The sequence below is a fragment of the Grammomys surdaster genome, unplaced genomic scaffold (assembly GCF_004785775.1).
Source record: "Grammomys surdaster isolate TR1022 unplaced genomic scaffold, NIH_TR_1.0 126531, whole genome shotgun sequence".
Classification (NCBI taxonomy): Eukaryota; Metazoa; Chordata; class Mammalia; order Rodentia; family Muridae; genus Grammomys; species Grammomys surdaster.
Genome location: NW_021621323.1, coordinates 13,170,180 through 13,184,025, shown reverse-complemented (window position 1 = coordinate 13,184,025; position 13,846 = coordinate 13,170,180). Strand labels below are relative to the sequence as shown.

The following is a 13,846-nucleotide window of genomic DNA, read 5'->3' as shown; positions in this document are numbered from 1 at the left end:
GCGCGCGTGGGGTGGGGGTGAGGGGGCGTGAGTGCAAAGTGTGCCGTGAAAATGAGGTTTCGAGAATACTACTGGGCCAGGCGAAGTGCCCAGGCTCACATGAATGGGTCCCCTGTGGGACCAGCTCCTGTCCCCTGAGATCAATGTCCTGGTCCTTGGGGGAGGCGAGGACGTGGTGGTGGGGCGGATCCCCCCCTACACCCAGCACCCACCTGACGGATCCGCGGTGGGTTCTGCGGGGTGCAGGCCCCTCCCTCCGGGCCAGGGGAGGTGGGGGAAGCCATGTCCAGGTTCTCGGAACTCCTTCCCTCGGTCAAGTCCGGCCGTCCCGCGTGTCCTCGTCTCTTCCGCTCCGGGCCTGCGGCGTTCGGGCTCACCCGGGGACCCGCGTGCTCCTAGGCGGCCGCAGAAGGTCGGCCGTGGCAGCGATCGCCCGTGGGGTACTGCTGCTCAAGCCCACCTACCTCCCCGCCGGGTGCCGTGGGGTCATGGCGCGCCGGGTGGGCTGCGGGCAGGACCGGCGACACGCTCTAAGCGACTGCTGCTGGTGGCGCGGGGAGAAAGAGGAGGGCTCCTTCCCTCGCCGCGCGCCGGGAGAGCGATGAGCTCATGGACAGCTCCCAGAAATATGTCTATATGCACCACTGCCTGCCGGAGCTCGCGAGGTGGGTGGGGATAAGAAGCTCGCTGGCGCTCCCGCAGCCCGGGAGACGTCCCTCGGGAGGCCCGGCTGCTGCTCCTCCCTGCCCCGCGCGGGCCCGCTCGGCTCCCATTCACTCTCACACCCGCTACACACCAGATCTCCTGTCCGCGTGGGCGAGCCACCCACCCACCTCTAGCGCACGCATTCTTTGTCCTTCCAACCACTCCCTTCTGATGAGGAACAAGTCATTTATATGAATGACCAGAATGGGGACTACCACTGAGACCTTAGCTCCTGTCAAATGTGGGCTGAGGGAGGGTGAAATGTCACAAGCTGTATATCTTTCACGCTTTGGGCGTTTCCTCTTTTCCACCTTTTTTTTTTTTTTCCTCTATGAGAAAGAGCCTTCCAGCTACCCTTCTGGGTGATGACTTGGCAACATCTTCTCTAAGGTACCCTGAGCACTTTCATAGATCCTGGGAGATCTTGGGACGAAAGGACCAGGTTTAGCAGACCCATGCAAGAGATTGTGGCACAAGTCATGCACACTGCAGGATGGCTGGCCTAGTTTGTGTTGCTGAATCCCTGGAATAAACCTGGCACTACCACTAGTAGGAAAAAATCGCCATCCAAGACCTGATCATCTCTCTTTAGTGATATCCCACTGAGATGGAAATTTTGTTTGTTTGTTTGTTTGTTTTTAATAGCAGCAAGAGCTGGAATGTAGCTAAGTAGATCACCTATTTGCCTGCTATGAATTAAGCCTAGAGTGTGATCTCCAGTAATGGATAAACCAGGCATGGCTATGCCTGTCTACAATCCCAGTACTTGAGGGGTAGAGACAGAAGAATCAGAAGTTCAAGGTCATCTTTGACTCTACAGTGAGTTCGAGGCCAGCTTGTGGTACATGGGACCATCTGTAAACAAACAAACAAATAATAAATAAACAAATTAAGTCTAGCAAAATGGCTTTCATGAGACTAATTGTCCTCTCTCCAGCCATTAATCTTCCTTTTCCTGACTCTCTCTTCAGTTTTAACAAAACAGAGCCAAGTGCCATGACCCATGCCTGGAGTCCCAGCACTGGTAGGCAGACTGAGCCAAAAGCATCCTTGCACACAGGAATTAGGGGACAGGTCGGTTACCATAAGACAGTAATGATGCTGCAACACAGATAGACAAATCCTCAGAAATGTCAATTATTGATGCTCTCGGGTCCCTAATCTGATCATCGGTAGATCTTATTGATTTTACACTTCAGTCGCATCTGTATTTTCTCTATTCTTCTCATTTGAACCACCATGGTGGCTCGACATTCTAATATACACGGCACAAAACCGGACTGCATGTTCGTGCTTGTGTTCTGCACAGCTTGAAATAGATCTAGAAAGACAAACTCGCTCCGGTACGTGACAGCCTGTCCTCCGTTTCCCATCTTCCTTATTGCATCCTTTCTGTGCACCTTGTTCCTGCTGATGGGACTTGTATTTACTTGTTTATTCTTTGAGGCTCATATAGCACCCGAAGGCAGAGTCCATGAGAACACAGTCAAGCACCTTGAATATTATTATATCCAGAAAATGTTAAAGGTCTAAGAACCGTTTCTAAGGTTATTTGGAAGGTTGGGAAGCCATGCTTTGACTTCTAGTTCTCACAACTTAAAAGCCCAAACTTTTTCTACATGTTACATTTTCTCAAGTGCCCACTAGAGATACCTGTCTGGGGTTGGGGGCAGAGCTCAGTAGTATCATGCTTGCCTAGAATGTGTAAGGCGATGTTAATGGATACAGTGCTGGGAATGTAGCCCAGGTTTATCATTACAACTGCTTGTGCCTCCCTCTCCATTAAAATAAAATCAAGCCCTCACCTAAGTTTGGTGGCATACACATATAAAGCACCCCCTACACACACACACACACACACACACACACACACACACACACACACTCAAGAAGTAGAGGAAAATCAAGGTCACCTTTAATGTTTGAGGTGGGATATATGAAACTCTATCTCAAGAAAAGTAAGTAAAAATAAAACTTATATAAGCAGTATCAGGCCCAGTGATCTTGGCCTCTAGCTCACCCAGGACAGCAATTACCCTCTTCCTTGGTGATAGCCTAGGGCTACTGATGACTACTGTCTCTCTGTCTCTGACCTCAGCAGTAAGCATTCCATTCTCTGACCTTTGCTAGCTTTCTAACTGACTTTGCCTATTACCCTATCACTAAGAATTCATTTTTAGGGGATGGAGGACTAAAGACAGGGTTTCTCTGTGTAGCCCTGGCTATCCTGGAACTCACTCTGTAGACCAGGCTGGTCTCGAACTCACAGAGCTCTTCCTGACTCTGCCTACAAGTGCTGGGATTAAAAGTGTCTACCACTATACCCGGCTTCACTTCTTTAGTCTTTTTTTTTCTAGTTTTTGTTTTTTTGTTTTTTGAGACAGGGTTTCTCTGTGTAGCCCTGGCTGTCCCAGAACTCACTCTGTAGACCAGGCTGGCCTTGAACTCAGAAATCTGTCTGCTTCTGCTTCCCAAGTGCTGGGATTAAAGGCATACGCCACCACTGCCTGCCCCTTAGTCTTACTGAAACCTCTTCTTGGTCCTACTTCCTTCATGCTGTCTCTGTTCCCTTACATGTCCTCCATCTCTTCCTAAGTCACTGTGATTCCATATAATATAGTATAATATATAATATATAATAGTATAATAGTGCTATTATACTATTATAGCCACCACTGGGTATAAACTTCAACTTGCCTGTTAGTCTATATCATAATCACATGGCAACAATGTATCTTAATTAGGGGGCCAGAGAGATGGCTCGGTGATTATGAGCACATATTGCTCTTACAGAAGATTCAAGTTCAACTCCCAGCACAACAGTTGGCATGCCATCTTAACTAAATGAAACTTTCTATCTACTCTAAGCCTGTAACCACACATGCCCTGTATACCTAGAGAAAAATGAGATAGATCTCTGCTTTTGGTGGTCATTCATTTCAAGAAGATCCTTGGTAGAGTGTGGCAATCCTATTGCACTTATGAATCAACTCATTCTTCCACTCGCCAAGACAATCATTAGCCACTTCTTGGTCCTTGAACGTCAGCTTTTTCATTCTCAACTATTGATCTCCTTATTTCACTACGCAGACAAGGAACCAAAACACAATCCCATCATTTCCTTCAGTCTGCCAAGATTTCCAATGTCATCTCTTATCCCCTTACCGTGATGAATTAAGCATGCTGTCAGGTACCATCAAGCCCTCCACTTGCTTATTTGAGAACACATGATCTTACACTTTAAACATTCTTCTTGCAGTACACCCTCTTCCCCCCCCCTCCTTCTTCATTCTCCCCCTCCCACATGCACTTACCCTTTTTCCTCAGTCACCCACCACCTTGTATACTCCCTGCTCTGACCTTCTCTGCTGCACTAGCAGAAAAACCTCCTCTGAAAAGTTGTCTGTGCCAGCCGTACTTGCCACCACCAATCCCTGTCCCCTGAAATCTCCTTAAGCCACTGTCTTAGAGCTTTCCCTTAACATTTCACTAATGCTGTGAAGGTGGCTCGCCACTGCCTTGTGATTCTATCCTTTGGTGAATTTGGTCAGCTGTTTGTTTCTCCTCCCTTGACTTCCAGGTCTCCATCCTACCTTGGTGTTTCCTGTAATGGAATAAAGCGGGACAATGGTAAAGTTCAATGGCCCAGCATTCTCTCCCTCTGGTTCCCAGCTGCCATGACATCAGCTGCTCTACTCTGCAGTGCCCTCCCTGCCCTCTGGGCAGGGACAGGCAAAGTCCCCTGAAACCCTGAGCCAAGTCTCTGCTCTCTCAGTATTTGTCTCCTCTCAGGGTTGAAAGCGCTAACCGAGGCTTTCAGCTACTCTCCGTATACTGTGATTTCCTGATGATGGCCTTCGGAAGCACTTCCAATCCTGGAACATCCTGCATAATTTATCAAGAGTATCTTCCACGAAATAAATAAATAAACTCCCATTTAGAAAGCTTCGATGTCTTCACATTGCATCTGTTTTCTTTGAAATAAAAGCCCTTCTCAGCACTTATATGGTTTTGGTGTTAAGGGAAGTAGAGAATGTATTACTAAGACCAACAACTCTAAAGAAATGATAGAGGGGAAAAAGATAATTTAGAATAAAAAAATGTAAACACCCTACATATTAATATTTACCCTAGGGTCAGAGATGTGGCCCAGTTGACAGAGTACAGTGCTTCATAAGCCCTGGTTTGTCTCTTTGGCCCTAGACCAACTTTTTTTCTTATTCTATTTTATTTATCGATTTTATTTACTTATTCATTTATTTTTCTTTCATTTACTTTTTAAAATGTATTCTGCTGTCATATATTACATCCCAAGTGCAGTTTCCCTCCTCTTTCCTGTCCCCCAGTCTCCCCTGAAACACCTCTCCTCTCCTCCAGACCCACCCTACCTCTCCACCTCCCCTAAGAAAAGAGCAAGCCTCCCAACCAAACTCAACAAACTACAACAAGAGCTAGGCGGTGGTGGCACACGCCTTAATCCCAGCACTTGGGAGGCAGAGGCAGACAGATTTCTGAGTTCAAGGCCAGCCTGGTCTACAGAGTGAGTTCTGGGACAGCCAGGGCTACACAGAGAAACCCTGTCTCGAAAAACCAAAAAAAAAAAAAAAAAAAAAAACCTAAAACAAGACCCAGCACATATCCTCACATCAGAGCTGGACATAGTAACGTAGTAGAAGGAAAAGGGTCCCACAAGTAAGCAAAAGAGTCAGCCGTCCCCCCACCCGCTCTTCCTGTTAGGAGTCCCACGAGAACACCAAGCTACAGCCATAATGTATATGCAGAGGACCTAGGTCAGAGGCTCCCTGGTCAGTTGATTCTGTGGGCCGTGTTCTTGAACCTAGTATCCTTGAACCTCCCCCACACCCGACTCCTCTGGTCCTTCCTCCTCCACAGGACTCAATGTTTAGCTGTGGGACTCTGTATCTGTTCCCATCACTTGCTGGATGAAGTTTCTCTGTTCTCTCTGATGATGATTATGCTAGGTTCCTGTCCTAGCATACCCTGAAGACAGGACCAATTTCTGTAACCAGGCTAGGCCTCAAGTGGAGGAATTAGAAAACGAAGGCAGCCATAAAACTTTCCACTTATTCATTTTTTTTAAATTTTCCTTATTTTACTATATCTGTAAGTGTGCACATGCATGTGTGTGACTTGTGTGTGTATATATGTTTGTGTGTGTGTGTGTGTGTATCCTACACCCATGCCACAGAGACTGTATGAGATCAGAAGACAGTTGATTCGAGCCGTTTTCTATTTCGACCATGGGGAATCCCTGGGATGAAACTGTGTCATCAGGCATTGTGACAGACACATTTAACTGACTGAACCATTTTGCCTACCATCTTGTTGGTTTTTGAGACAGGGTTTCATGTAGCCTAGGCTGGCCTCAGACTCACTACGCTGCTGAACTTGTGTCCTTCCTCTCCCCAGTATTTGGATTCTGAGCGTTCGCCATCATGCTTGGTTTATCTGATGCTGAGAATCAAAGCCAGGTATGCCTTGGTGCTATGCAAGTAGTCTCCCAACTGACCAACATCCATCAGTCCACGTGACTCCTCCAACCTGATTATGAGCAACTATCTTGTGACTTCCAAAGGTGTGTGGCAGTTCTTGACATTGAACAAATGTTGAATAAAGCTTATGATTTGAAGAAGTACAACTTGGAGTAATATGGACACCCAACTAGTTGCCAGCATCGGCGTTCTGCCACGGTGTGTAGGTTAAAGAACATAGGAATGTGTATGATCATATAAATGATTTGGAGGGACCACTCTCTGAACTTTGAAGCAAAGAAACATAACATACATTTTAGAGAATTCTCAAATTCAGTCAAGGGGCAGAATAGACGGTGTGACAAATCGAATGAAAACTGCCTCTGGAGACTCACATGTTTTAAGGTTTGGAGTCCAGGTAGTATAGTGGTTTGGGGAGAATTTGGAGTTACGGTGTGTAACTGGGGGTGGGTTTTTAGATTTCAAAAGCTCACACCAGCCCCGGTCTTCTCTCTCTCTCTCTCTCTCTGTAAAGCTCTCAGTTACTGCTCCTGTAACTTTCTAATTTGCACCATGATGAACATGGTCTAACCCTCTAAAAGTAAGCAGCCCCCCCCCAGTTCATTGTTTTAATAAGAGTTGCCTTGGTCCTGGTGTCTCTCCACAACAGCAGAGCAGCAACTAAGACAGAAGTCTCAGTAATTAAGAGCAATCTTTGCTCTTGCAATGAACCTGAACTTGATTCCCAGCACCCATGTAAATGCTCACAACTGCTTGTAACTCCAGTTCCAGTGGATCTAACACACCCTTCTGTGCTCTGCAGGCTCTTGCATGTACATGGTTAACATAAACTCATGCAGCCTCATGCACAAACATATAAATAAAAATAAGTCTTAAAATAAATAAATAAATAAATAAATAAATAAAGTAAAATTCAGTTGACACTTCTCAGAGGTGTGTCATTTCTTGCTCAAAAAGATTCTAACATTTTTAGAGTAACAGATATACTGTATGTGATCTTAAATATAACAATTCATCATATATTTATGTAAATTATGATGCATTTGTTTTAATAGATAGGATTTAGTATGTGTATGGAGTACCAGCAGTGGTGGTGCATGTCTTCAATCCCAGAGATTGGAAGGAAGAGACAGATGTCTCTCTTAGCATTTGAGGCCAGCCTGCTTTACATAATAAGTTCCAGGTTAGCCAGGGCTATTTGGTTAGACCCTGTGAAAAAAACCCCAAAAGCGAATGCATGTGTGTGTATATGTGTGTGTGTGTGTGTGTGTGTGTGTGTGTGGTGTTTCAGTGTGTGTGTGTTTCAGTATGTATGTGTGCATTTATGTACAGGTGTGTGTATATATGTGTGTGTATGCATTTATGTAGAAGTGTGTGTGTGTGTGTGCTTCAGTATGTATGTGTGCATTTATGTATAGGTATGTGTATATATGTGTGAGTGTATGCATCTATGTAAAAGTGTGTGGGTGTATGTATGTATGTATGTATAATATATTGAGTGATCCAGCCAAGCTTCAAAAGCACAAAGCCCCAGTTTCTCCAGATAGGTTGTAATACCAGAGACTCTTCCCATGGGAGAGCCAGAACCTGCAGCTATTCATTTAGACCTAAATATGAACCAAAGACCCATAAAAAACATGAGCGTTTCAATGTGTTACTGTAACAGAGGTATAAAATGCAGAATTTACCTCGAGAAAGCTGAAAGTAGATCCACTACTAAGATGCATCCCTCAACCCCTCTGGTGTTTGCACTTGAAGGCGAAGCCAGCGCAGTGACAGAACATTGGAAATGCCAAGCGGCCCTGGCACACAACCAAGTTTCCTTATCTTTGCCGAACCACCTGATGTCTTATCTTTTGGGTGCTTTCTCCTCTATCTCCATATTTAACCAGGAATTAGGCTAAAGACCCTTCTTATCCCAAGACAGTCTCCATGGAGTTGCCATTTCAGGTGGGGTTAGTAGTCTAAAAGCTGTAGCCCTGGTTCCATCCTGCATCCTCACTAAGATTTACTACGTCGCTCCACACTACGTCTCCCAGACAAAAGTGAGAGGGGTAATCAATCCCCACAGAGAAGTGTGCTCGCTCCCAAATGCATCAGGCCCAAAGCAATCTGAAAACTCATCAATCCAAAGGCTTTGTGGCCATATCTACCAAGCCAATAGCTTGAAATGCAATAGTCTGGCTTACCTGCATCTCCAGCCAAGTTCTGTTCATATTGAATATAGACTGAACACCAGGAGGCTGAAATTAAGAGTCATCACATTAAAACTATTTCTTTCTCCTCCAATATTTCTATTTTTTCTCTACAGAAACCTTTTATGCAGCTAAATCAGTCTACTCAATCTTAAATGAAATACCAAATTTATTTCTGAAAGCAAAAGCATTATTGGATTTCCCTAGACTTCTGGAATTACCTTGTCCTCTGATTATTTTTAGCCTTTACTGTCTATAATAGTGACCATATGCTAAATTATAATTTATGTATTATTAACACAATACACATAATATTTATTCTATATTATAGGGTTACTTATTTTTCTCTTTTACATCCTATTTCTCAGTAGCTACATTATTGCCTCTTTAAAGATGAGGATTGTATCGTATAGTTATTACCCCAGCATGTGTTCTACAAATCGTATAAATAAGATAGATGACTATTGGCCATTGGAGGAATTCATCAGAAATGGAAAAATCACTAGGAATGGGCATTTTGTTCAGAAGAACTTTTAAAAGAAAACGTAGGGCATGAAGGTACATGCCTGTAATTCCAGAATTAGGTGAGCTGAGACAGGAGAATCACAAGTTTGAGATACATTGCTAGCCTGGGATACATAGCAAAATCCAAATTAAAAAAACAATTAACAATCACCAGTTATTGGAGGGATGGATTATTGGTACCATATTGTAGAAAGTGATTTTTTTTTTTTTTTTTGGTTTTTTGGTTTTTTGAGACAGGGTTTCTCTGTGTAGCCCTGGCTGTCCTGGAACTCACTCTGTAGACCAGGCTGGCCTCGAACTCAGAAATCCACCTCCCTCTGCCTCCCAAGTGCTGGGATTAAAGGCGTGCGCCACCACCGCCCGGCGAAAGTGATTTTAAATATTAGCATTTACTACCCTAGGAGGCTAAAAAGACGGCTTAGCACTTACAAGCTCTTACAGAAGACCTGAGTTCTGTTCCCAGCTCTGGTATTGGACAGCTCACAACTACTCTAACTCCAGCTCCAGGGAATCCCAGAGCCCTCTCTGGCCTTGAGGGAAGCAGGTACCTGCAAACACATGACACATACATGTGCACACAAAATAAGTAAAAAATAAATCTTTAAAAATGTATTTACCACCCTTCATGTTTGTAAGTGTATCTCATATAAAAATGGTCCTTGAAAATGTTCCGATTCTAGGAGAAAGATGAGAAAGGGAGGGTGCCGGAGAATGGGGCTGGGGGAATGATCAGTACAACCCTGTAAGAATCGGAGGACCTGTGCTTAGATCAGGCTATTCCCTAATCGGAGTCAGTGCATACCGTGTAAAACGGTGGCTCTTCCGGTTGTGCATTGCCCTAGGAGACTCCATTTTATAAACAGCTTTTGACTCAGTTCTGAGGGAGAAGAAGAACGACTGGGTGGGTTAGAAACTGTACCATCTGCCTGGCACCTCTCATCTAGCACAGGCTGATAGATGAGTTATCCCTGGGAAGACAAAGGGAATTACCCTTTAAGTTCATTGTGGTGCGACTGTACCGCACATGTGCCCAATTCAAATCATATCAGGGAAAAACAAGCCCAAGAATTTATCAGACATGCCAGACCAAGGAAAGGTTATAACTCCCTTGCCTGGACTCGCTAAAATGATAGACAGCTGACACTGTGGTGGCGTGGGACCGCTTCAACCTATCATCTGATACCCACTGTGTGCTTCAAGGATCAAGCAGTCCCCGCCCCCCCCCCCATCTGCTCCTGGAGTTTGGGCTAGGCTTGGGGCTTGGTGTACCTGTGTTGGCTACCTATTTGATGACCTGCTCACCCACCTATTGGCCCATTTGGACCTGATCTGTTAGTACCCTGTTCCTGACCTGTTTCCTGCCCTCAGCCCCGGGTCCAGCCTGTAACATTGCAGCTGAACTTGGCAGCTTTGCTCTTAAACTTGACTGCAGCAGCTGCGGTAGCTGTTCCATCAAGGCTCTGGTCTGGTTTATTATCGTGTTAACACAGCTCTTCTCGGCACATTTTTAACCCCTTTAGAACTCTGCTGCAGCATCTGGTAATCAATAGTTGTGTATGTAGATATATTGGTATATTTACCGTGTGCTGTGAGTTGTGAGACGTGAGAGTTGGTATTAGTGATTAAAATTAGAATAAAAGAACCTGCATTGTCCAGGCTACCAAGATAGGAGGAGTTTAGCAATCATTGCTGTCACTGAAACCTCTAGACCATGTAAATTTATTGTTAGTCGATGAATTTTGACATTGTGAAAAGACACAAACATATTTGTCTATGTTTCGGATGTAGTATATTCGTGACATCTGGCATTCGTGACAAATGGTGAAATGGCTCAGTTAAAGATGCTTCCTGTTGCCCAAGCCAGATGACCTCATTTCAGACCCCAGTACCCAAGGTGGGAGGAGAAGCAATTCCCAAAAGTTGTCCTCTGACCTTAACATACATGCTGTGACGTACCTTAAGCAATAGATGTGTGCACGTACACTATTTCTTTAAAAATAAAAAAAAATCCTGATCTTCTAAACTCCATTGTCTCTTTTTTAAAAATTAAGACTGTGTAGACAGAGCTCAGAAAGCAGGTGCAGATGGATCTGTTCATATGCACGCATGTGCACGCATGTGTGTGCACAGGTGCCATACTTGTCTTTCTCTGAACCTGGGGCTCACTGCTGCAGCTACACTGGCTGCTCATTAAGCCCTAGGGATCCTCCTGTTTCTAGCTCCCCAGCATTGAGCTTAGAGACTCTTACCAAGCCCAGCTTTTACAGTGGTGCTCCAGATCAAACATAAGTCCTCATATTTCTCCAAGTGACTGAGCTATCACCCAAAACCTTCATAAACTCTTTTTTTTAACTGTACGTGTCTTGCCTGCACATTTGTCTCTGTGAGGGTGTTGGATCCCCTAGAACTAGAGTTACAGACAGTTGTAAGCTGACATGTGGTTGCTGGAAATTGAACCTGGGTTCTCTGAAAGAGCAGTCAGTGCTCTTAACTGCTGAGCTATCTTTCCAGCCCCCATCATAAATTCTTAATGCTACCTTTTGGGTTTAAATTAAAAATTTTAAATTAAGATCATTGTAGATTGTCATATAGTTGTAAAAAATATATACAGAGCCCTTGTGTCCATCCCCTAATGTCTCCTATTACAGCATTTTTAAAAAGACAGAGTATCATATAACCATGATGTTTTTTTTTTTTTTTTTTTTTTTTTTGTGTTTTTTTTAAAACAGGGTTTCTCTGTGTAGCCCTGGCTGTCCTGGAACTCACTCTGTAGACCAGGCTGGCCTCGAACTCAGAAATCCGCCTGCCTCTGCCTCCCGAGTGCTGGGATTAAAGGCGTGCGCCACCACCACCCGGAAAGATTTATTTATTTATTTTATTTATGAATATACTGTCACTGTCTTCAGACACACCAGAAGAGGGCATCCAATCTCATTACGGATGGTTGTGAGCCACCATGTGGTTGCTGGGACTTGAACTCAGGACCTCTGGAAGAGCAGTCAGTGCTCTTAACCGCTGAGCCATCTCTCCAGCCCAACCATGATGTTTAAGACACGTTACAATCCACTTATCTTTTTCCAATTTTCCCTTTGTAGACTGACTCTTCTCTCTCTCTCTCTCTCTCTCTCTCTCTCTCTCTCTCTCTGTCTCTCCGTCCCCCCCCCCGTGTGTGTGTGTGTGTGTGTGTGTGTGTGTGTGTGTCCAAAGTCCTATATAGAGAAGCTTGGTGACAGATGCCCGTAGTCCCAGTTTCTTGGGAATGTAAGGCAAGAGCCTCTCAAATCTTTAACCTCTCCATTTTATAAACACCTCCACCTTAACTCCAATTTGTCCTCTGTTTCTAAAATGCTACCCCCAAAGTGTCCATGAATGGAATATCAGTTTATATAATCTTTTGGGGGTTAGTTTCTTTTGCTCAGTGAAATTCTCAGATTTATCCATATTGTTGCATGTATTAAAACTTCATTCTTTTTTTTATTGTAGACTAGTGAAAGTTGTGGTCTTAATACCAGACAGCAGAGTGTGTTCCTCTGTAATCCATTTAAAGAACCTAAACACATGTGACATCCCCCCACCTCTGCCCCATGAAGGAGTATCATGAAGTCAGCACAGGCTTAACGGTTGTATTCAGGAGTGTGGTATGAACTATCTGAATACGGCCCTGGGTGAGTTTCAGGGTGATCTTGTTAATTGGAAGTATATAAACTTAGAAAATACCACTGGGTTTATTCAGTCACTTGGTCAGCATGATTTACTTTGACCTTGAGGGTCGAGGACAGTAATCTTAGACTAAGTGAAGCTTCCAGAAGTAGCTTCTAACCTTCTTCTCCACTGGGATAATTTCCAGGTCTCACAGGGCAACATGCCTGGAAAAGGAGCAGCCAAGGTAAAAACAAGAGCAGGATGAAGTAGCAGGATGAGCCTGAGCTGGTGTTTAGACAGCTTCCTATTGAGAACCAGATAAGCAGGGAATGTAGTTAGAAAGAACCACTCATGAGGAGCCTCTAAGAAACTGTAAAGGAAAGGAAGGTTGCAGAACACTCTTGGTTCCGATCACATTGGGCCTCACCACTGCTTAAGGGACTCCGTAAAGTGCTTCAGAAAATGTGTAGTACTCTCTGCAGGAGGCATGCTTCTAAAAGAGGAAACTAGAACACAAAATGTACAAATATGCATGGAAGAATTCTGCCAAGAGATGAAGTTTCCCCTGGTGAAGTCATGGGTGGAACACAGCAAAGGAGATCTGGATGTATATAGTATATAGGTGGGAAAACATACACTTAACCCTGTATGAGTTTTATTAATTAAAACAGGAACCAAGGATCTGTAAATAGAAGCAGAATATTCAGAAGCAACTAGGAAAAATTTGAATAGCAAATCATTGGTTTGCAGATGGTGTGTAAATGTGACTTTACAAAAATAGATCATAGAGACCAAGGAGACAGGGGAGAAATGAGAAAAATGTATTTCAGAGACAAAGAAATAATATCTAGACTTTAGATGTGAAACAAAAATTTTATTTTTTTGCTAAGAAATGCCTTATATGTTCACCTTAAAGATAATTACCTCAATGTTTTTTCTTCTGTTGAACACAGACAAACTTTCAGCTGGTATCTCTGAGTTTCTTGCCTTCTGTCTCATTTGAAAATGAGAGTGTGAAGAACAGTAATGCTAAGAGAGCAAAATGAGAGGAAAGAATCAGGTACAGGGCCTGGTACACTGGTACATGCTTGCAATGTAATCCTACTACTCGGCAGAGGCAGAGGCAGAGGCAGAGGCAGAGGCAGAGGCAGAGGCAGAGGCAGAGGCAGAGGCAGAGGCAGAGGCAGAGGCAGAGGCAGAGGCAGAGGCAGGCAGATCTCTCTGAGTACAAAGCCAACTGATCTTTATAGTGAGCTAAAGGCCATC

The 13,846-nt window shown here is 44.2% G+C and overlaps 1 protein-coding gene across 1 annotated transcript in view; it reads right to left on the bottom strand.

The window, feature by feature from the left end:
- Window positions 1–660, bottom strand: part of Ank2 (ankyrin 2) — a 567,056-nt gene extending 566,396 nt beyond the window's left edge. The window contains exon 1 of the mRNA XM_028760361.1: window positions 213–660. Coding sequence (XP_028616194.1) covers window positions 213–284 — 72 coding nt within the window. The 5' untranslated portion in view covers window positions 285–660. The remainder of the gene's footprint in view (window positions 1–212) is intronic.
- Between the last annotated feature and the right edge of the window lie 13,186 nt (window positions 661–13,846).